We start from the raw sequence: 25,462 nt of genomic DNA on the forward strand, positions 1-25,462 counted from the left end.
TGAGAAGAGTATTTGAAGACTGCCAGCAGAGTCATGTTAAAAAAATATCCGAGTAGATAAGGGATAGGATCTGTCAGGGGGCAAAGGAAGGTGTAGAAATGCCATAAGGAAGTCATAAGAATCTCTTAGAGCGTGAGATGAAATTCATGCTATTCTCAATTTTCCAGGACAAATTTCTTATTGCAAAGTACTCTATAGCAAAGCATACATGGTAATTATCATGTAGCTCTGGCAAAGACCATTATTTATCTGTTACTATTCTAATGATTTACAAGTATGAAACATAGAGCTCATTAAAAGTTTTATAAGAAACACATGCCTTATATTATTGCTACAGCATAATGACTTTTTACGTCAGCATATAAACCACTGTGCTGCATGCACAAACCAGTGCAATTATCTCAACATACAGCTGCTCTTTGCCAATCTGTTACACGCCAGGAAAAGTTCATATAAACCAACATCCTTACCTGCTGCTTTTCTAGGGATACAAACAAATGAGCAGAGTGTAAACGATTCAAGACAGACAGTATTTCTGCTACCTTTAATTTTTCACATATACTGATATATACATAAATCTAATTTATCACATATACTTCCATACAAGATCATATTAGCTAGCAACACTGAAAAAAAAACTAAATATATGATTTACAAGTTGACTGTACATTTTCTTGAATCCTGTGGGAACAGTTTTAAGTTTAGTAGTTAGTTAATTTGCAGAATTAAATATTTATGAGACCTTCCATTATTCATCCTATCCCATTTACCCATTTTAAGTTGCACCATATGAAACCTGAAAGATAAATAGTTAATTACTAGATCTACAGATCACTTGCCTAATTGTATGGAATATAGCAGAGATAATGAGCTCATTGTGAACTGCAACAGCCATATAACGTGGCTCATGAAATGCTGATGGGACTGTCCGCACTGCATAGCAGAGGTAAACACCCCACAAGAGGAATAAAAATTCAGCTGTGAGAAGAACAAAAAGAAATAATTTGCAATTAGTTTTACAGATGAAAAAGGAAGGAAATTTGAAGCACTATAGTATCTTCTATATATATGAGTAGATAAAGACAGTATACACTTGTAAATTTATATGTGCACACGCAGAGGCATTCAAACACTTTCAGATATGGTTACTATGCATCATGCATCTGGTTTTAATTTTAAACACCTCTTTTTTTTTTTTTTTTTTTTTTTTTCCAGATCAGGAACTTTTTGCATTCATGGTGTTTTGGTTTTTCAATATACAACCATTAAGACAATGTCTAATAATTACTCACTTGAGAAAATGTCTAAGAATTTCTTGCTCATTTTAAAAATTGGTACTATAGAAACTTGACATTATTTAAAATAACAAAATATATTTACCTGTAGCTTTGGTTCTAGCTATAGAGGCAGCTACTGGTGCTACTACTAAACTACAAATTTCTAAGTCAACTGTTTCATTTCAAAGGTTTATAACTCAGATGAAACAATATATTTTGGATTAAAAATTTTCCACTGTTCATGACAGTTAATCCGGCTGGTGCCCATAATATTATGAGTCATTTCTGAAGGCTTAATGTAATTATATGAAATGACGTGTTTCTCTCTGTTAGGAGAAAAATGAGTAAAGGGAGAACGGAGGAGTAAAGGGTCAGGATCAGTTTAAACTATCCTGTTAGAGCTCATTCATCTGCACCCACTAGTCCTCTGGCTTCAGTTTCCAGTAGACAGTCTGCTGTGACATCATTCATTTTGCTTTCAATACAAATGAAATGATTTCATATCCATCTTGAAAAACCTCCTCTTGCAAAAAATAAAAACAGCTCTGCCACATAGCTATGAATACAGCTCACACCTTTACCTCTTGCCTTGCACTGTGGGATGATGATGGCTGGAAGTGGTTACATCTGCCCAGCAAGGTGCTATCAGACCCCTGCAATACTGGCACTGCTCCAGGCCAGCTTCAGAAGATGAGTGTGATGCTGTTGTTACTCATACGCTGCTTTGGGCTTGGTGAACTTTTGCAGCTAATCCACTGACCACTGTATTTTGTTAGTGGCCCTCACCTATGTTCAGTTCTTGTGAGAGCATGTTCATACATACACTCGAGAGGAAAAAGTAAAATGGGAAGGATGGGATTGAACTCACCTATACTCAGCTACCGAAAAGTCAGGTGTCCAGCTGGGCCAGTGATCCTCCTGCTGCCTATGAACAGGTAGCCAGCTCTGCAATGCAAACCATCACATCCTAACATGGCAGGAGGTGCCAAGTCTCTCCTTAACATTGAAAGCACTCTGATGATTACCCTAAGTATCTAGATTTTAGATGTCCTGGTAGGTGAGCTGAAACCTGCCATAGCGCCTCAGCTCTGAAATGAATTCAATCAGCTGCCTGCACTAAAGAAAAGTTCCTTATTCATCTTTTTGTTGGTTTTTGAAATTGCATACTTTGTCACTAAATCTTAAAGTGCCACTGACTGTATGTAAAGATAGACACAAATTACCTTTACAGTAAAAATACAGTCCACTGTAGTATAATAGAAAACAATTTCTTCTTCACACTTCTTTATGCAAATACGTTTTATTATACTGTAACCAGAACAGGAGAGCAGTGATATCACCCTATGGTAGTGATCAGCAAATCGGTATTGGTCTGGTTTGGATTAAGTGCACAAATATCTGTGAACCCCCCATTATCAAAAGATTGAAGTAAAACATCTGCACTGTATATCTTATGAGATCAGGTCCTCTGGTTTCTTCTACTTATAACAGTCTGTAACTGCTGCAAAGCACATATATTTTCATAGTGTTACAGCATTTCAAACCTTCTAATAACTTATACACATTTAGGTATGCTACCAGTGAAGTCTATTACACTAGCTCCTTAAAAACACCTATGCAGGAATCACCTACCAAGCCATCTTGCTCCTGAGGTCTTCTCTGAGCAAGTGAAATACAGATTTTTCTTCAACAAAACAAGATTAAAGGCTCCCTTACAAATGTTAGCAGTTTTGTTTTCTCTAGGTACACTTGTCTCGCATATGCAGAACTGTGGCACTGAGAGGTATTGCTCTTCAAAATAATGACATTTCTTGCTCTAATTGCTCTGTATTGATTTCAGAAGAAATTGAAAAGGAAAGAATGCATTCACAGGATTAGGTTGCTAAAGCCAAATCCCCGTATTGTACTGTCCTATGTTCTACGGGTCCCGTATTTCAGCAGGCATTCCACAGAACATGCCACGTAGCATATTACCTCTCATTTTGCCTTTCATCCAAAGTGCTTCACAGTATGAATACATAAAGGAATAAATAAATTATCAGTAGAATTGCATAGATAATATAGGAGTTAATTATGAAATAAGAGGCATACTACCCCAAAACACCAACAGTTCATTTCTCTTTCTACAACTGAAGTGAGAAGAGCCCCAAGTCTCTTGTTGTTAGAAATGATTAGTTACCATTGCTAATAGAGGTTGAGAGTTTGAAAACGTTGAGCTTTTAATGGAACAAAAATACATGTGCTACAAGTACTCCTACTTCAAATAAACAGTGTGAGACAAATTTTGCTTATTTTTACCATTAAAACCAAAACAAAACACTGCTGTAGCCTTAAAGATGTACAAGATTTATTTTTTTTGTATCCAGACTGAAAAAAAAAAAAAGTCAGACCCAGATAGCAAGATGAATTACAGTGAACTGCAGTAAGTATGAGTGAATGATTCCCAGATCTTATTGGAAATTTCCCTGTTTTCACTTTCACAATCATGGTCACAAGAAGTTCCCACGCCAAGAGGGGATTTCAAAGCATTAACATACCGGAGCATAACAGTAGCTTGCACTGTTTAATGCATAATGTTTTAATGCATAATGCTTTACACAGTTTAATGCATAATGCTTTACATTTAGAGCATAACTGGCATTCCTGTCTGCAGATAATAATTAGTGTGACATCTGGTAACACAGATAGGAAATAGCTTTTGAAACACAAGGTAAAATAACAGAGTTCCTATAGTTGCTAAGCCCAATGATACAATAATTTCATTAGCAGTAACAAAAAAAAAAATCTTGCTTGAAAAACAATTAATTATCAAAATCACTAATTACACAGCTTAAATGTATTGTGCAGAAGTTGTGCTTGAGGCAGAAAATTGAATTCATATAATTAGCTACAGACTACTAGTGCATATTGCAATGAGAATCTGAAGATGCTATAAAATTTTGCTCTATTATTTTCCAGTTGGTCTTTCTGGTTTTTCAACAACAAGTAAGTTGATATATTTATATATTTACTATACTTATGAGAAACACAGATGTAACTAACTTTGATAGACAGGATAGACAGACAGATAGTTAAATAAGTAAGAGCAAGATTCTTGAGCACCACTTACTTCTGAAGTCCTACTAGTTTTGTTTGTGGCACCCTAGTGACTCTCCTGCACCAAGTATCTTTTATGATTAAAATCTGGCTTGCTGAACAATTCTTCACCACAAGCCTGGTGTTAGAAGAGTGACTTCTTGACAACTAAAGGACTACATTAGCATAATGCAAGCCCACCAAGACCAAACTCAAAGCTCAAATACATAATCTTGTTCCTTTAAATATGATTTATCAAAAAGCCTAAAAAATATTCAGTTTTTACTTATTAAGCACAAGAACAAGAAATATCTTCTTTTCTTACTTCGAAAAATGATGGAAATTCCTAGGAGAGACAGCTGTCAACAGCTATCTGGACAGGAAATGTGAAGTAAAAAAAAAAAAAAAATCAAGTTTTTAAGATACTCAGAGTAGCTATTTTGGAACTGTCCAAACCAGGCATTCAGATTTCACTCACAAATCTGTGAGAGATAAGAGACTAAGAAAAGGAATAATTGCTTTAAAGACACAAGTAGATGCACATATGAATGGAAGGTGAGATGAAAACATTACATGGCCTCAATATGCCATGTGCAGGGATTAATTAATCTTTAAATATATCTCTTGCTAGTTATCTATTTCTTATCCTTAGAATATTTTATCTGGTCTTTGCACTATCTAACCAACCTACTTATTTATATTCTTTGGTGTTTTTTTTTATTTTTATTTTTTTTTTAAATCATTCCTTTTGTTTGCAATGTCCATCATGTTTTTAGAAAAGGGAGCATTTTGGAGCACTTAGCTCCATTACCCAGTACGCCAGACCAGACTCACGTTGGATGCAGCTTGCCTATTACTGCTAACAGCCCACTATGTCTGCTCACCTGGGATTTGTTTGGGCCACTGTTCATACTCCACACCTTTTGATAACGAGGGACAATGATATGTTCACAGTATGTGATAGGTTTCTGCTCTGTAAAGAAGGACACACTCAGGGCTGGTTTTATTGACCTAGTCTTCCTGAAGATCTGGGATAATATATTTACTGGGTTTTGGTAAATGTTCAGTTGTCTGTGCTGTCAATTATTCTTTCATATTTAAAGCCAGTACAAAGCACAGCTCTGTCCAGAGACAGTCACAGAATCACATAAGTATGGAATGGTTTGGGTTGGAAGGAACCTTAAAAACTGTCTGCTTCCAAGCCCGCTGCCATGGGCAGGGACACCTCCCACCAGACCAGGTTGCCCAGGGCCCCATCCAGCCTGGCCTCGAACAACTCCAGGGACAGGGCATCCACAGCTTCTCTGGGCAGCCTCTGCAACATCTTCTTGCATACGATGCAGGCTGCCTCGCTCCTGCCCGCCCAGCCCCAGCATGAGTGAATTCTCTGTCCTTGTTCACTGTCTGCTCTGCAGATGTCTGTACTTCAGCTGACTGTATGGAACAGTGGAGTGAGATATGGGGAACTGAAAGTAGTGATCAAAGTCCTGTTCCTGTCCTTTAGGATCTGGAAAAGTTAGACCTTCGGAATGGGCAAGGGAAAAACATCTGCAGATGGCAAAAGGAGCAGAGACAACAATGGCATGGCATCATGGGTGGTAAGAAAAAACAGATTCAGAAAAGCAAAAATCACATAAGAAAACCTGAAAAGTCAAGAAATGTGAAACCTGATTTTTGAACTTAGAGGCCTTAGGAAAGTACTCCATCCTTACCTATACAGCTTTCTCCTCTCTAACACTTGGATAGCACTAACATAAAAATACCACATATGCAGTCTTTATTTGCCCTCTTTTGCATGTATAATCTTCAGTTAACCATATCATTTCTTGGGAGACCAGACTCATTTACAGCACGTAACAGAGCACTTCCAGAGATAAATCAATGCTGGCTAATAAAGATAGCTCTATAATTTGTTGCAAATGACATTTGGATGCCTAGTGAAGGAGACAAAAGTCTGCAGAGGAAAAAAAAAAAAAAAAGTTGTCTTGAGCACATGCATGAGAAATGAATTTTAACGTTGTACCTCAGAGCTCTTCTACAAATGTCCCACTCAAGGCATGCTTCAGAGAGATTATCAAAGAGTGTGTTTTTCTTGCTAGTTGGGGGCCAACCTTGAAATTTTTGCTGTGATTGGCAGCAGAAGTGAGCACTCAGGTCTGTGTTTACAGCCAGTGAGACCACATATAACATGTTCTGTACAGATTTGACTAAGCTCTGTAACTGAGCCAAAAGCATTGCAAAATGGACACCCAGATTAAATGGACCATATAACACTAATCTTACTGGGCCTCAGTGCTGGCTATGCAGAATGGAGATAATGCCACCTTGTCACTGAAGAATGATGGTGGAAATAACTTAATCCATGTTTGTGAAGAGCTTAAATCCTAAACTGTGAGTTTCCTTCCCGCTCTGGTCTGGATGGAAAGAGTTATTCTAGTCTGTCCTGGTTGATGCTCAGCCCTCCTTCCCTGACAGCAATATCCTTCCCTTGTGCCTCTTCAGGACAGCCCCAAGGTGGACACGGCCATGGCCTAGAGCTAGAGCTACTAGAGGGAGCTCTAGAACTGGAGCTGCTGGAGGGAGCTCCCTTGAGCCAGCATTCCCATCCCCATGCTCACTTGCGTTCTGTTGTCCAAAGGCTACCTGCAAAAAGAAAGCCCTGAAGGTTTAAAGCCAGTTTTCATGACTCTGTATGATGTTCCATGTCTGACTATGCTGATTTTGCTTAAGAAGCACTACCACAGGACAAGAACAGGACAATGTTCTCCAGAGATGGTGAAATATTTTGCATGCTTTCATTACACGTTTAAGAAGGGACAGCATTTAACTATATGACCTTGACTAAGTCCTTTTGGCATCCTGAACTTTGCAAAACAGTATTGTTCCACAGCTGCACCATTTTCTCCTCAGATTTTGGATGCAAACTATAACTCTCACTAAATCTGCAACATAGCCAGGCTACAACTCATCTTCTTCTCCATCACATTTTAATTCATCAAACTACTGTATACACTTTAAATCCTCCATACTGAAACTGCTCTATGGATCTGGAAGCACAGCTCTTCCATCCATTTCCTCACTCCGAGTGCCTTCCGGAGCTGAGAGAGCACCACTATTAAAGAGAAAAGAACATGTCCTAGATTGCTCTCCATTGCCAGTGCAGTCTCTTTCTGCTTCACTGCATTCAATCTCCCACCTGGAGAGCTGTGCCATGTCATAGTAGAAGCGTTTTTTTTTAGGCTGAAAGGATTTTCCTATATTTCAGCAAACTCTGGTTACATGCATAAGCCTTCAGTGCTGAATTATTCAAAGCAAATTATAAATTATCCGTCTTTCTCAGCATAGCTCAGGATTATTTCAATTAGCCAGGCACAGCCATAAGAGACTTCTGTGTGGAGTAAGAATTAATGGTGTCAAATCCTGACATTTTTTCACTACCAGAAGTTGGATTGTCTGTGGCTGTGCATGGGCCCCATGGTTTGAGGGTGACCTAGAGATGCCTTTTCCTGGCAACGGAGACATTGGAGACATATCCACTGACCTGAGTGTGATACATATCCATGTGCCCCTTTCATAGGAGTCTCCCCGCATGAAACTTACGACCTACAGTTTCCAGGAACTCCTCTCATTTCTGGATATTCCCTCTCATCCTTTATACTCTGTTTTATTCCTTCCTCTACCCAGATGTGCTGCCTTTCCTCAGTCCTCCTACAGGCTGCTGTTGTTATGAAAGCCAGCTGACCACTCTTCTGGGCCCGTCATCCTCTTCACTTTTGTGTGCATGAAAGAGGGAGAATTAGGATCAGAAAGATTTACCACCAGCAGCTGAAAGCAAGCTGAGTGGGGGACCTCTTCTCTCACATCTTAAAGAGGATGCGAGCAAATGCCAACAGGATCCAAAATACTTGAAGATCTGGAAAGACTTTAAAGTACAAACAAGAGTGCTGCAAAGACAAGGCGAAGTCAGGGCATCTCCCAGCTTCTCCCAAATCCATATCCTCCTGCAGGTGGTTCGCAGAAGAATCTGAAATGTGGTTAAGAGAACCTGTACATGGTTTCCTTAGCAGAGACACATTGTAGAAGTGGTGCCTAAACAAAGGCTTTCATCTGTGATGTAGCAGGTACAAAGAAAAAGCAGTGTTACCGCAGGTAGCAATGCAACCCAAACTGCTCAAACCACGAGTTCCAACTACTTTTGAGAAAGGGAAACTGAAGAATGATGGCTGCTCATTGTTAAAAAATACAAACAAACAAACAATGTATTTAAACAATGCACCTTCTGAGTATCTAACACGAGAACTGAAGCCAGATCTTTGCTGGTCCTGAATTCTAGCAAGTTCCTCCTAGATGGGCTTTCCACACAGAGAAGGCTATAAACACTACTTGAAAAAAACAGTCCCTAGATGTCTCTAGACAGCACCCGAAAGGGATAGCTGCTCTTGACAATTCTGGCATTAATCTCTGTACACTGATGCTAAGGAGAACATGGCTTAAGAACACCCATTTGGAAATTAACAATCCTTTATTCATTGCATACTCTGAACAACATACCCTAAATATGGCATAGGGCCACATCTAATGGGGATAACAAAAAGAAATAATAATCACTCACTCACTGAATACAGCAAAAACCCTGTAGAAAATTTAATAAAGGGCTTTGTAAAGCTGTATGACAATGCCCTAACTCAGAACTGTATGGATGGTCTTAATTCCCAATCTGTCAGAGCCCGTCCTGGCAATTCATTCCCTCTTTAGATGCAAAGATTATATAGGTTAAATGTTATCAAATGAACAGGGGGAGGGAACTCTTTTGGGAACACAGGATGAAATGCTTACTTTGTTCCTTTTCCTGGCTGAGGACATTCAGTAATCATGACAGAGCCTTGTGTTTGAAACTCTCTTGATAAGTAGGACCCAAATCCTGAGCTCCCAATTAGTGTGCTAGTGCAGCAGCTGAGCCAGAGGAGCACAGCTCCTGCCAGCTGGGAAGCACACAGGTGCTGGGGAAAAATACCTGGCTGCATTTGGTTAATACCTGCCTTTTACTTCTGGTTTAAATAAAACATTGAAAAAAAGCACACAGGGAGCATGTGGGAATTTTAAAAAAACTACAGTTCAAATGCTATCTGCATTAGGTAATACCCTGCCTCTAATGAAGTCAGGATCGTCCACCTGCCAAGACTGCATCTCTGCTTTTTATTGGTGTTTGTGTGTGCATATTTACCTGTCTGCCTAGCTTTCTCTGTTGCCAGGGCCTTTGCACATTAAACTTATTTTGCCTTTCTTCCAGATTGTATGCATTTTTTTATTATTTATTATTATTATTTTTTTTAGGTACTGTGCTGATATTTGTTTTGCTTATATGTATTTTTCCTCAGGATAAAGAGTAATAGCTTGATTTGTGACACTGTGAGCCATTACGTACCACAAGTTTTTCATCTGCTTTTTTTTTTTCTAACTTGAAATCAGAAATCAGGCTGTGGCAGGTACAGGTATAGAATATACCCAGGCCATAACAGAAAGGCTTTGTGGATATGCTTTTTCAGACCCTCAGGTCTTTCTCTAAAATCTCAGGTTGTGATCCATGCCATGGCTTGTCAATGAGACAGATGCCACAACCTCTAAAGTGATGCACAAATACAAAGGAAATAAAAGAATCTAGGCAAGTGACAAATAAAATACCCGCAAGAATCCAAACTCAAGGAAAATGCATACTAGCTTACATTACATGACGCAGATAAAACAAGCATTTACTGAATGCTAATTTCTCTCATCAGCATATCACAAAGCACTGAGGGCAATGTTAGAAATGGTGACAACCTTTATGTCTAAGTCCTTACTTCACTGAAAGAGAGCATCCTCTCAAACTTAATGGAAATGTAAATATAAAGCATTCACTGCAATACAAGTCTCTCAAGATGGAGCCTAAGTAGCGTGATTAGTATGGAAAATGCTTCATAAATCCTAACTACAATAATCTCTGGTAGCATAAAGGCTTCATCTCATTATGACTTTCTAACAGAGCCTTGTTAATTCTCACTTCACTAATCTGTGACCTTGAAAATTCCCTCTCCACATTTCAGTGAGACATTGACAGCAGAATGAATCAGTGAGGTATTGGAATTGGTATTTGGAATATACTCCAAAATATTCAGTAGTTTTGTATAAAATCTTGTGCCTGGCTAAATTAAGTGAAATAACAAACCTTTCATAAATTAACACCTGGCATTTTTATTTTGATATTTAAAATGAAATATCATAATCTATCAATTAATTTGTAACATAGAATCTTTTGCAAGGCTGCTCCCAGTCAATTGCAGGAATAAAAGCGGTTTTGCATTACGTGTATTTCCCCTGACATCTCTTTGATATGAAGTACCTGGTTTTGGAAGTAGATCCTACTGTCTGTAAGCCTTTCAGACTGCTGTTAACAACAAACACCTTAAAGTGCACATGCACAGATATGTGTATAGGCACACACACGTCAGTACAGACCTGTAGCTGTACAAATCCTGGCACCACTCATGTGATTCCACAGTTTACTGAAGACTTGCACAAATGTAACTCTGCTTGTAAGGTAGTTTGGGTGAGAAGGCAAAATGACAGAACAAATGAAGTTCTATCCAATCTTGTTCAGGCTTGAGAACCAGTTTTGCCTCTACTACCCCTGAGTGTATTTTGAAAAAAGAAAAAAACAAACAAAAAAAAACATTAAAAACCCCTTTAGGTGTAAATAAGTCTTAAAAACCAATGTTTGTTATTTCCAACAATAGGCAGACAGCAATTTACTTCATTTCTTACAACAGGGGACTATTGGTCCGATTTAGCCATTAAGATCTGAGTTGTTATTCAGTTTACTTGCACAGCTGTAAGATCAAGAGAATAAAAAACATTTGTTTGCCATTATGCAACAACCACCGGTATCAAAGTTTTAATAATACTACACTGTATTACTGGCTGTGAAATGCTGTAAAATTTTCATCCAAAATGGCTCGATGCAGATGACATCATGTTTTACATTTAATTCTCTTGTGTTATTAATTTTACAACATCTCTGGTGATTATACTGTTTCGTTATAGCAAAGCATAGTTATATTTTATCAGTATACACCTACAAAAGGACACAGATTGAGACACATTTCAAGATGTACTCATTTATACTCATTTCTGTGTGGTTTACCCATGAGTACATTCACAAATGAGATAGCAGTGTGCCTGGGAGATCTACATGAAGGAGGGAAGAGCAGAGCACAGGGATGAGAGAGGGGGAGAGGGGACAGAGCAGCTTAGACCCATGGAAAGTCCTTGGTGAAGCTGGAAGCAGTGGTTTGTCCTTGTGTTACTGTGCATGGCTTTCTGTACAGCACTCTCAAAGAAAATACCCCAAATACCCACAGGCTGCTTCTATCCATCTCACCTTCACTCTCACAAGGAGGACACCCCCTTACTTCTCCCTCATCCTGAGCAGCAGAGCTCTGTCAGTGGGATATCCATGGGGAGGCAAGGAAAGGGCAGAAAGGTAAGCTTTTACTTCAGATTTCAAAACATATTTGAGAACGGTGGGTGGCACACCTATGTAGTACTGGAAACAAGAGCTCTAGGCACAGATGCTCTGAAACTGTCCAGTCACCAGGAAAAGATATGTTACACCATATAACTGAACCCTGGCATGGGGAAACCACCGGTAAAATAAAGGAAACAAAAATGTGTCATTTTTCTCCTTAGTATGACAGAACTCTGCAGGGTGGCATGTTTTAGCTCTTGCCTATCCCAAGCACTGATGGCACATCCAGCAAATAAGTTAGGAAGTTTAATGGGCATCTCCTATTCTTGTTACTTTAATACTAATTTCTGTGCAGTTATGAGAGTGCTCTAGCACTAGTTCTTCACATGACAGCTCTGTCCAGTTCTGTGGTGCAGAAGCACAAAGCCTTTGTTATTCCTGCCACAATTTCACATGTGTAATAGTGTAGAATAGCTAGATACATTCTGCCTTCAAATATGACAGTTCTTGAGCACCAATCACTTTGTTACTACAATCCAAGTTACAAACCTTTGAAAGTCATAAAATTCTCAGTATATTTTAATTATACTTCTCAGACCATTTAAAAACCATCTATGCCAATATTTCATTCTCCTCGATGTTTTTCAAGTGATGTTAGGCATCTTGATAGAGCTTTAAGATATTCTAAAAGAAAGAAAATGTAAAGAAAAGGCAAGATAAGCCTTATTTTAGAAATTAGAAGGTAAGCCAGAAAATGAACATACCAACAGCCATCATGTAATCCCAGCGGTCTAAGAGGCACATATTGAAGATCAGGTGGTCAGATGTTTGCCCTTGGCCAATGAGTGGAATGTTTCTCTCCAAATTTTGGGTTATTGCAGAAGTCCAGCCAACAAGAAACCAAAAGACTACCAGGAGAATTACAGCCAGCATCCTCATCACTCGCCCACCTGTCATGTATGGAATACGCTGAGCAGTTCGGGACAGGAATACCTTCAAAACCCTGAAAAATTCAGACATGGCACAATTAAAGAGAACTAACTGTGTTGCAGGAATTCTATTTTAATTTTATTTCACTATCAGACTATTAAAAAAATATATCAACATTCTCTCCCTTGACAGTATGTACAAGAGTAAAATTTGAAACATTATTACTTTCATATTCATCATATTTAAATGGAACTGATTGCTGCCCAGAGAGTGCTACAGAGCACTAATAGAAAATATTAGCTATACTTATGCTAGAGACATGCATTCACATGCTGTGTTGTCAGGCTATTTTCTACCTTCCAGCTCCCAGTGGAAGACTTCTGTCTTTGGAAAAGGGAAGGTCATATCCATAAAACAGCAACCATGTGTGAGATTTTATTTTGTTATGATGCTGTCTGTCTGCTCATCCCACATCATACAATTCCCCTTTTTGATATTCTTCCCATAGACTTTGATGCTTACAAGACAACTTCCTGTTCCTCGTAGAGGTAACTGCGGAAGGCACTTTTAAAGTGAAGGGCAAACTGTTGCAGTGATTTTGTCCTCAAAGCCACTCCAGTTCTAGATTCCTGAGCGTGAGCACGACCACTGAATACTCTTGATATCCACATGGGACTAATTATCACTGAGGTTTAGGAAACTTTAATTTTTTAAGAAAGTTAAAAGCCCTCAAATATTTGCAGTGTTCCAAGAACCTCAGCCAGATCCCAAATTTCATGGCCAAGCCTGCATTTTCAGCAAAAAAAATCACACTACGGGTTAATATTTATGCTTATGCTAAAAGGAGGTAGAAGCAACTGGCACTGCCTCTCAGACAAACAATAATGCAGTGTCTTTTAAGGCAAAAGCACAAAGTCTTTTCCACATCCATAAAAATGAATCAGCATTTGACTACAAACACAGCCTTCACAGTGTGCGTTAGGTGAAGCCAGAGATCTGAATATGTTCAACATTATTCAGCTGTTTCCCTCCCAACAGTCACTCTGCAGGGGGTCACAGGTTTTGATCCTTCCACATCTGATTGATGTTCTCCTCTCCCTTTCCAGATGCTAAGAGTTTTATATCTGAAGCAGGTTCCCAAAGACTTCAGGAAGGACAGACAGAAAATTCCACAGAGGCAAGGCAGACAATTTCCTTCTGCCTTTATCAGCCACAGCACCGTTGTTCCAGGCAGTGCCAGGAAATCCTCATTTTTCAGAACACTAAAATTCAATATGAGCAAAGGTTTTCCTCCTCCACATTGTGAATGATGATCAATACTTAGCTTCTTGGAAGGAAGGAAGGAAGGAAAAAGATACTCTTTTTGTGATGAAATTGGAAACCCATCTATTCACTGCTATTGTTTGCCATTTGAGAAAGACCTTACCGCACGTTTATGAAGCTTTAAGAATCAGAGAAATCATACAAACTATCTGAGAACAGCAATAAACTTCACTTTTCTTTGTATTTTGGCTCTCCAAAGGCAATTCTTGGTGATTCTACTGAACTGTGAACGTTTTCTGGACATAACAAACCTGGGCTCATTAAATTTTTTCCAGTACAAGCTCATTAGCTGCTGACTGTGAAACAGCTTTCATAGGGAGTGGGGTAGCCTGTCTACTTATTGATCTAAGTAGAGTGAAACAAATAACATTCTGCAGTAGAACAGTCAAAAACCCCTATAATTTGCATTTCTTTTTTTCCCTCTTCTTTTTACAAAAACGGGCATCCATCACCGCCGCCATTTCTATCTTGAAAATATAGGCCTACATGTAACTTAACCTGTAAATTATTTAAAAAAAATATTTTTCTGAAGAGCTATCAGAAAAGCTGTGTTAGACCTGTGATGTTGAAAACCTCCCTTCCAAAGGCTGAGGCATGAAAGTGCTCAACCAGAACATGAGGTCCGGTGTTGCAATTCCCTCGTCTTCCTGAGGCAATGCGAATCCAAACCACAGTGCTCACCACCTCATCACTGACAGACACATCCTCAGTCTACCCTACACGTTACTGAGCCTGTATTAAAGCAGAGACATGTACCCAGTAGGTTACCCTCCTGAAAACATCCCTACTCACCAGGCTGGAGCACCATCCTCCTTCCTGTACCTCTGACTCATATGCTATCTAAGTTTACCATGAAAGTTTAACTGCTGTGATATGAGACCAAATTGCCTAGGAACTGTGTGTTGTCTGATGACTGGTGCTCTCCATCAGAAAGGTAGTTCAAATCTCTGCCCTGAGTTCTTGGTAGACAATCCTCAGTCCTCCTTTTCTGCACTGTATCTATATATTGGGTTGAAAAAGTTATTGAGCAAATGAGAGAGATTTCTCACGGAGAGGTAAGATATAGAGCTTCTGGGCTACACCTATATTAAGAAATTAAATATGCCCAGATGACAGAGTTCCAGCACCCAGGAATGTTTTCAGATGCTACTTGATTTATGTAGCCCCAGATTCAAATTCCTGAACAAATTGATGTTTAATCATGGGTATCAAGTAAAGAAATACCAACCGAAAAAACTCCTCCTGTCCTGTCTATCCCCAAAACTCCTGGTCGTGAGAAGCTTTGGGCACTGTTTGAGAGGTATTGCCTCTGATCTAAGGTAGAAGAGAAAATATAATCCTTCTCAGCATCTTCTAGCTCTATTCCCAGATAAAACTGTTCAGCACATGGAATGCACTTTCATGCACTGTTGTTGAATAATCCAATCATCATTTTCAGTGAAATGTCATCAGCTCTGTTTACAGGCAGATGAGACATCACACTGTGATGTGCTCTACCTACTTTGCTGGAAGACATTAAAAGCTGCCTTTAAGCAAATCTTTGACCTGAAGACAGCTACAATCAGCATTAAAGCCAGTATCTAATAGCTGTCCTTTTAACAGAGTAAGATGACAGTTTAGGCTGAATGAACTGTCTGGAAAACCACTGAAGGTAACCCCCAACTCTGCTGCTTGCACTACCTAAGCTATATGGTCTGAGGGTTTGGGCTTTTTTTTTTTTTTTTTGGCCTGGCTCTGGATAGCTGGACAAGGTGAGGGCTTGATTTCAAATACTGAGAGCAGAGAGGCAAGGGCAGCCCAGCAGACAGGAGGAGAAGTGATCAGAAATGGAAGGACAGAGCATCCTGGTTCACAGACCGGCTCAGATCCCGGCTTAGGGACTGTAGTCAAAGCACATGGCTGCTGCTGTAAAAAGTATGTCTTGAGACATAATGTATAATCTTAGAAAATAAATAAGATCATACTAAATTTTCAGGTCATATCAATAATTCACCCTGTGAACAGAAAACATGGTCTTCAAACTATGAGATGACTCCGTAAGTGGAAGGAACAACAGGTGAAGGGTCCTGCTTTGACAGCAGTGACCTGGCATGGTTTGTTTGCTTTTTATTTCTAGTATCTGTCATTTTGTGGCTTTACTGAGTCATCCTGTCAAACTGTTCTGTTCCAGACTGATGATTTTTATTGTGATATGAAAGCTACATCAGAAAGATTAAGGGTCAAGAACTCTTACGCAGTATATTTACTTCCTATGGGAAAAGGATTAAGTTTTATCTACTTCTTCTGGAGTAACAGTGAACATGAGACTAGTTACTTAGAGCTTGCAAATCAATGTGGTCCTACTGAAAACAGAGTAGAGGTACCTACGGCCCATGTACGACACCATGCCAATACAAAGAAAGCTCACACCTCACACTTGACACGTACATGTACACACACAAATACTGAGTGTGGGTTTTATTTCCACATCAGGGAAGATGACTGAAGAAAGAGCATCAACACTGAAGGCCCAAGACCTCACAATTTGTATTTAGGTGCACTCATACCACAAGTCACTATCTCTTGGCTATAAAGGATAAAATCCTGCTAAAACACATTTCAACTCAAAGTCTCCAAATCAGTCATTGTCTAATTCCCAAGTAATTTCTCAAGGCCTTAGCATAAAATAGGTGTGAAGCCCAGCATGGAATAAACTCAATGAAATCAGGATGATTTTTTTGCTTTATTGAATCTGGCCATCTTGAACCTGAGCAACCTGGGCTGAGAGCCGTGCCATGTCAACAGTGTGATAATGGCATGGCGAGACCTGCATCATACACATAGAATCACAGAATCAGAGAATGGCTTAGGTTGGAAAAGACCTTAAAGCCCATCCAGTCCCAACCCCCCTGCCAAGGGCAGGGACACCTCCCACCAGACCAGGGTGCCCAAAGCCCCATCCAGCCTGGCCTTGAACACCTCCAGGGATGGGGCATCCACAGCTTCTCTGGGCAGCCTGAGCCAGGGCCTCACCACCCTCACAGTAAAGAACTTCTTCCTAAAGTCTAATCTAAATCTACCCTTTTTTCATCATGATGTCCTGACCAGTGAGAAGGTACACCAATTAGAAAAATAATTTTGGCGATTATTTGGTTCTATTAATACTTCTGAGAGTTTACATCCTATGTGATTAATAAATATTTGAAGATATCCTGACAGTACATTTACAAATTACTGATGGAATAGTCTTGGGTTCTGAGTGATCAGGGAAACAGTGATATCCTTTTTTTTTCCTTAGCAAATTATATGTACCTTCAAAAGAGTGATTTTGAAAGTGTAGTTTCCTTGATATTTTCCACAGAGTTTTAAAGTGTTTTTCTGTGAAGAACTGTGAAGATGAGTTAAAAATGTATTTTATTTCAGTGCCTGCTGAAAACTACCATTAGTAAGCAAAGCAGGTTTTAATGCTATATGTATTGCACTGCGCCTTTAAAAATAGTCGTATTCATACCACATGGAGGAAGACTGGACTAAATATATAATGTGCCACTGAAATGTTATAAAGGTCATTCTCCAGTGCTTTGGTGAAAGTCCCAGTGCTCGATCAATATATAGGAAATAAACTGTGCTGCCATAATTTCCAAGAGTTTGACCAGGCTGAGGAAGGTCAGAAATTATGGGAGGGAAATCACAGGCAGTTCAAGGGAAGGCTCAGGGTATGAGGAGCAAAAAGCAGTCCAATAGTTCCCCACTGCAATCACAGCCACTCAATCATTCCCATTTTAGCAGCACTGGACTCTCAGTATCATGTATATTTAATAATACAGAAAGAGTCTAAAAATATGACTTGCTTTGACGAAAATGTATTGAGTTGAAGTAGCTTTTGTGTGTCAGTATGTGGGTAAGCCTGGAATGAGCAAACTGAATGATCTGTGGTTTCTTTAAATGTACCCCAGATTCTAACACTTTTTGTGCCGTACATATGCTTTTTTTTTTTTCTTCTTTCACCTGCAAGTCTAAATTCCTACCTGAGGAAAACTCAGTTTCCTGACAGAACAGAGGAACAGAGATTAAAAAGTTTTGCCTGTCTGTGGCTGATTCTAGGGATTGTAGTTGGAGTCCTCTGACAGATCAGCTGGCACTTGCCGTTCCCCTGTGCCTCCTTGCTCCCCAGCTCACTGCCCTGCTGCGTGCATCTGTTCTGCTTGGCTGCTGGCCCCCATGCCAGGAGGCACTGAAACTGCGTGCGCGTGTTGCTTTTGGAAGTGCTTTTGTTCAAATCACCATTCAGGTAGGTCCCATCAGCTGTGGCAATCCCTTAGCTGGACTTGCCATCCTGGTAGATGCGCCAAGCACTGGGGAGCTGAGAAGTAAGAAGGCTCAACTGGGGACTTGCCGTGTCACGTAACCAGGCTTCAGTGATGCAGACCAAGTCTCCTTATTTACGAAATCCTCAGCTGCTTTGTGCTAATTATCTCTTCTAATAAACCACTTAATGCACTAATGCCCCCAGGAATCCTGCCGAGATTAGCAGAACTGCAGAGTGCCAGGGAAGCGTCTGACCCTCTGCTGTCAAGCCCTGACCACGCAGAGCTCCTACAGAGCACTGTGACAGCGACTATGTATGCTATAAGGGCCCATCTCTCTGACCCCAGACAACTAGAAGTGGTATGTCTCCTGTTTGCCAGTTACTCATGTTTAAGGTTACGTCACACAGTTACTTTTGGGGCACCAAAATCAAGAGCTCGTGACCACAGAATCCTGTGTGAGATTCCTAAAATGCTGAAAATCCAGGATGTTGGGATAGGCAAAACACTGCCTCTCCCTGAATCTGCTACCGAATAGTTAACAAAACCATTTCAATAATTTCCTCCTGGTAGATATGTTTAAATAATTACATCCCTTGCTTGTTAAAAATGAGGTCAGCTCCTCAGACATTTTTCTCCATAAGCAAACCAACCCTGTTGAGCTCTTCATTCAAATTTGAGGTGATTCTGTGGCAGAAACCTTAATTCATATATCATTGAGACTCCTGCCGCTAGGACTTTAGTCTGAAGATTATAAATCCTTCAGGCTATACAAGCTTTGGCTAAGCTAATTATTTGCTTCTTAAAAATCATCAAGTGATTATTAACTTTTTGTGAATCTAAAGCCATTCAGTTCTTACCCCTATCAAAGACTTTCAGAATAGGCAGCAGCAAAGATCTCAAAGTTACTATTTATCAGGAAGCTTACGCTGTGAAAACAGATTCAAGCACTGCCTCCTGGTAATCCTCTCCTACAACAGGTCAAGCACATTTTCAAGACTTTCATTACAAAATTCGCTTCACAGGGTGTTGTGGAGTATAACTTACAAAGCCAGCTCCCCTCTCGCTCCAGGTTCACAATGTTTGCTTTAACAAAGGCTGATGAGTAAAAGCAGTGGGGACGACACAAATCCCCTTCCTTGTTAGTGCTGCTCCACACAGGCATTCACTCCTGCTGAAAACACTCACGGACCATTTCAGCAACCTCTCTGAATGTCGGAGGCATTTTCTAGTGATCCGCAATAAGGTAGCTGATCAAAACCCTATGCCAAAGCTTGCATCTTAGTTCTTACATAGGCATGCTACAGATAGCAAAAGTTTTGCCATGGATAAAACTCAAATCCAGAGCAAAGTAAATCTGGGGGAGGTTACATGGTTTGATCCAGAAAGACCTTTCCTTTCTGCTCCTTCTTAGTTCACTGGCAAGCACTGCACTTCTGATTAGAGAACGATAAGCCCAACTTAAAAAAGACAGTACTTTTTCAACATTTTGAATGTGGTCTCAAAAGCCTCCTTCCTCCTTCCTACCTCCTTCCTTTTAAGCTAATGACAATAGATCCGGTGATCCATTTGCACAATTTGAAGGATTGCTGCTTTAAGAAAAACAGTACTTATGAGATCTTCAACAGGACTGGACAGTTTAACAATGAAGATATACACCCTCCCAGTTTTATTGCTTCATCGCTAATCATATGCAGATATGGAAACCTGTTTTTCTGAAGAAGAAAAGTTCCTGATTTCCAGCTGACGTTAATGAGGTTTACATGAGTGCAACTTCCAAGATTTACGCTTTTCTCACAAATTAATACAGTTAATATCTGGAAAAAATCTCTTTTCCTATTAGCCCATGTAAGCTAATCATGCAAAGTTCTCATATATCCAGCTCTCAGTTAAGTAACCACGAACAAGTGCAATCCAAAAGAGCATTTCCTTTCAACCACAATGAGGACACTGAGAAGGAGACCTGACAATACATTAAAAGGCCCAGCCTTTGTGCTCTACTCTCATTTACATACATTCACAATGACGGCAGGCAATTTAACAGCCCAGATGTAACAAAAAGAATCTGTCCTACTATATTTTACTAGATACCTTGAGGCATAAGAATGAGTAATCACACCCACTGGACACAATTTCCTTCTCAAATCCAAATAGCAGGATTGTTATATGGTGTAAAGCTGACAGAGATTAATGGAATGTGGTATAGAAAAGCCTGAGGAGGGAGTTGGTCAAAAACTGTCAAAAGAAACACATCTGTAATACTTAAAAAAAATATTTGCTGAGGGTTTTGTGCTCACTTTAATAAAATCAATGTTAACCATTTTATAATATGATTGACAGGCAGCAGTGTTTTATATCAACTCTATTGAAAATGAAGCTCTTTATCAGCATTATGTTCTCCTTCCACTTGTGGAATAAATATTAACTTTATCTTGTGGTCTGTGCATGCAGGTATCATGGCCAAGACCTTCATGTGTATTTGAAAGGAAACTTTATTCTTCAGCTTGTCTGCAAAAGATAAGATTCAAACTATTCTTACAACAGATTAAATCAGGAACATCTCCACCTGTCATGAGATACAGCAGAGTCACCACCAATGGAAACCAAGACCGTAAACAATGCTAACTTCTTTGGATAAAACTTCCATGTGATAAAATATTGTTATTATTAAAAACAGTCCTCTGCAAGTAGATTACAGTGAAGGGAATGAAAATACTGGCAAGAGTACAAAAGCCCATCAGGCCTCTGGGGAGTTATTTTTGCTCTGGTCAATTAATTCACAGGATGCCAGAATAGCTGAGGTGTGAAGGGAGAGGTTAAGAAACTGTCTACTCCAACCTTCATGACTGAGGCTGCATCCACTACAGCAGGTTACTCAGGACCTTGTCCAGCTGAGTTTTCAGTTTCTTGTCTGTGTAAAGTATCTCCCACAGCAGGGACAGGAAGAGCCCAGTTGCTGGCATGGAGGAGCAGTGACATCATAGTGAATAAAAAGCCCAACATGAGTTAAATGCCAAAGGCTCCTGCAGCAGCTTCATGTGCAGTTCCTAGGACTACAGGCGATACTTAAGATGCAGGAACAACTTCAGATATAAATCTGCCTCAAAATAAAGGTGTAAATATTTGGCTTTAAACGTTGCAGCCCTATCTGCAGCCCGCCCCTTCTTAGTAGTCTAAGAAGGGTAGTCTTCTTATTTTACATTAGTAAATTCTCCAGTCTCAAAAGCAACAATGAAATAAGGTTCCAAGCTTTAATTATTTCAAAACCACTCTTTTCTTCTGAATGCTGATGATGCAGGGGACAAACAGACATTAGCTGGTAGCCAAGCTGCTACTCACATAAATTCCCTGCCACATTGCCCAACTTATTGATGCTTCCCTTTTAGCATTCACTAAGAACATTAGAAAAAAGGAAATTCTACAGTACAGGCAAACAGACCAAAATAGAATTTTTTATACCCAGCCTCATTCACACTCCAGTATTTGAAAAACTCCTACTGGTAGAAGAACAAGTAGAGCGATGACTGTGTAAGAAATGAACATCAGTATGTGCACAGCAGTTTCTTAGCTAAAGCAAAAAAGAAAATCTATCCAAAATCATACAGAAGAATTAGAAGAATGCATCTCTTCTGTTTATAATACTAAAATAAAGGAACAAATAACTAAAAAAACACACAACAACCAGCAACTAAAAAGCCCCAGCTGTATAAAATAGACATCTGATAAACTGTTGAAGAATGGAATCTTCTGCTCTGATTAGCCTCAGCTTGGCTTGTGCAAGCAGCACAGCACACAGCAGTGTAGAATATCCCTGTGCTTTTCCATATGTTATTTCTGTGTGAATCCAGCATGCTACTGACTGCCACTATTGTTATTTAAGCAGATCAGTTACAGTCACACTCTGGAGGAGATAAGTTACACTATGGATGTTCTTTTTCCAGTGTTTCTGTTTCAATTTTGGCTAGGATAGAGTTAATTTTCTTCATAGAGACTCATATGATGCTCTGTTTTGGATTTTTTTTAATAAAATACTGGTAATCACACACCGGTGTTTTTAGCTGCTGCCCTGCCAGGTGGGAGGGGACACAGTCAGGACAGGGGACCCAGGCTGCCCAAAGGGATGTCCACATGGCAGCATGCTCAGCAGTAACGGCTGGGAGAAAGAAGGAAGGGGGGGACATTCGGGGTGATGGAGTTTGTCTTCCCAAGGAACCGCTACACGTGATGGGCCCAGCTCTGCTGGGAGCGGCTGACACCTGCCTGATGGTAGGAAGCAGCAAATGGATTCCTTCTTCTGCTCTGCTCATGTGCAGCTTTTGCTTTACCAGGTGAACTGTCTTTGTCTCAACCCATGAGTTATTGCACTTCTATGATTTTCATTTTCTCCCCTAACCCACCTGGACAGAGTGAGCAACAGGTTGCATGGTGCTGAGATGCCTGCTGGGGTTACACCACAACAGGTTCATGTAAAATACAACATCTAATTAAAGGAAATTCAAATAATTCTAGTCTAGAATCACTGAATAGTGTGAGCAGTATCTGAATAAAATTATTCTTTTCATAAACCTCTACGTTCTATTGCCAGGTAAGTGCTCATTCAACTATGTTTACTCTCAGTCTGTGTAAACATGTGTGGCAATCAGAAAAAAATGCTAATTAGGTCAATCATGAGCACTTCTGAGGAAGCTACAGCTTCTTGTAAACTAGTTTCTGAATGTCTCTCTGGATTAAAAATTTTTGAAAACAATTAAGTATCTTGAATGTCTTGATAAATACGTGCTGTGGGTGACCCCCCACACTCAACAACCTCACTTGGTGACTTCCCAGCCCTTCCCTTCTTCCCACCATACAGCTTGGAGTATGCCTCAACAGCTAGAACTGCTTCCTGAAGTAACCATTGTTAATGGTATCCTTTAAAATGACTGCTGATAACTCAGATGAGAGCTTATGGGAGAAGGACACCAATGTCGGTGACACTGTAGTGGGTATCTGCTACACACCGCCTAATCAGGAAGAAGCAGATGAGGCCTTCTTCAGACAACTGGGGGAAACCTTATGTTTGCAGGTCCTGGTCTTCATGGGGTCTTCAGCAACTTGCTCAAAGGGCAACATAAGAGGGCCTAGCCAATCTAGGAGGTCTCTGGAACACACTGTTCATAACTTCTTCACAAAGGTGACTGAGGAGCCAAGGAAGGGAGGCACTCTGCTGGACCTCATACAGACAAAAAAGAACTGCTCGGGCCATGAAGGTCAGGGACAACCTTTGCTGAAGTGACCATGAGTGGTGGATTTCAGGATCTTGAGAGATGGGGACTAAATTTCAAGCTCCTGCAAGCTCAGGAAGGTATCATATCAATGTGCAGGAAGTCAAGCAAAGGTGGCAAGAGGACTGCATGGATGCACAAGGAGCTCCTGACTAAACTCAGAAAAAGGAAGTGTACAAGAAGTAGAAGGACCCAGGTTAATCAAAGAAAATACAGACACTGTTTGAGCATGCAGTAATGGAATTAGGGAAGCCAAAACCCACCTGTAGTAGAATCTGGCAAGGGACATGAAGGGCAACAAGAAAGACTTGTACAGGTGTATCAGCAGCAAAAAGAAGAGTAGGGAAAATGCAGGCCCACTGCTGAACAGGGCAAACATCTGGTAGTGACATGGAAAGGACTGAAATACTCAGTACTTCCTTTGCCTCAGTCTTTACTAGTAGGACTTGCTTTGAGGAATCCCAGGTGTCCAAGACTAGTGGGAAAGCCCACATTAAGAAAGATTTAACCTTGGTGGACAGGAATCAGGTTAAGGTACATTTAATCGAACTAAACATACTGAAGTCCAGGCATGCAACATGATACAATGTCACTGTCGTCATTGTGAGGCCACTCCCAATACTTTAAAAGGTTGCAGTGACTGGAGGAGGTTCCTGAGGACTGGAAGAAAAAGCAAATGTCACTCTGTCCTTCAAGAAGGCAAGGAGGAGGATCCCTGGGAATACAGACTGGTCAACCTAACTTTATCCCTGGGAAGATGATAGAAAAAAAGATCCTCCTGGACACCATTTCCAAACACAAGAAGGAACAGAAGGTGATTGGGAGCAGTTAGCACAGACTTAGGAAGATGAAATTGTGCCTGATCAACCTGATAGCCTTCTGCAAGGAGATGGCTGTCTTGATGGATGAGGGAAGAACAGTGGATGTAGTTTGTCTTGATGCAAGAAGGCTTTCTGTAACATCCTCATAGACAAGCTGATTAAATACAGGCTAAATAGTGAGTTCAACTGCCAGGCTGAAAGGGCTGTGATTAGTATCAAGAAGTTCAGGTAGAGGCCAGTCACTACTGGTGTAACCCAGGAGTCAATACCATGGCCAGCACTGTAACCTTTTCCCTTAACAACCTGGACAATAGAGCAGAGCACACCATCAGCAAGTTTGTAGTTGACACAAAGCTGGGAGGAGTGGCTGAGAGACCAAATGGTTGTGCTGCCATTTAGGGGGACAAAAACAGGCTGGAGAAATGAGCAAATGGGAATCTCAAGGTTCAACATAGACAAATGCCATGCCCTGCACCTGGGAGAGAATAACCCCAAGCAGCAGTACATTCTGACTTGCTGGAATGAAGCTTTGCAGAAGAAGACCTGAGGATATTGGCAGGTGCCCAACTGATCATGAGCCAGCAGTGTGCTCTCAATGAAAAGAAGGCCAGCAGCCTCCTTGGGCAGTGTATGGCCAGCAATTGGAGGAGGTGGTCCTATCCCTCTACTCAGCACTGTTATCACATCTAGCGTGCTGTGTTCAGCCATGAGCTCCCAGTACAGGAGAGACATGGACATACTGGATCTGAGTCCAACAAAGGGCTGGTAAGATGATTAAAGGACTTGAGCATATGGGAGTGTTCATCCTGGCTCAGGGGGATCTTATCAAAGCACATAAATGCCTGATGGGAGGGATTAAATATGATGGAACCAGGCTCTTCTTAGTGGTGCCCTGTGACGGGACAAGAGGCAATGAGCACAAACTGAAATACCGATGGGAAATTCACAGAATCATAGAATTGTCTGGGGAGGGATCTTAAAG

The 25,462-nt window shown here is 40.3% G+C and overlaps 1 protein-coding gene across 2 annotated transcripts in view; it reads right to left on the bottom strand.

Annotated features, from left to right (window-relative positions):
• Positions 1 to 25,462, bottom strand: part of GPR158 (G protein-coupled receptor 158) — a 194,212-nt gene that overhangs the window by 11,375 nt on the left and 157,375 nt on the right. For both annotated transcript variants that reach the window (XM_035316265.1, XM_035316264.1), the window contains exons 7-8: positions 12,621 to 12,859; positions 840 to 978 (exon numbers count right to left, since the gene is read on the bottom strand). In XM_035316265.1, coding sequence (XP_035172156.1) covers positions 840 to 978; positions 12,621 to 12,859 — 378 coding nt within the window. The remainder of the gene's footprint in view (positions 1 to 839; positions 979 to 12,620; positions 12,860 to 25,462) is intronic.

This window comes from Oxyura jamaicensis, chromosome 2 (genome assembly GCF_011077185.1).
Source record: "Oxyura jamaicensis isolate SHBP4307 breed ruddy duck chromosome 2, BPBGC_Ojam_1.0, whole genome shotgun sequence".
NCBI lineage: Eukaryota > Metazoa > Chordata > Aves > Anseriformes > Anatidae > Oxyura > Oxyura jamaicensis.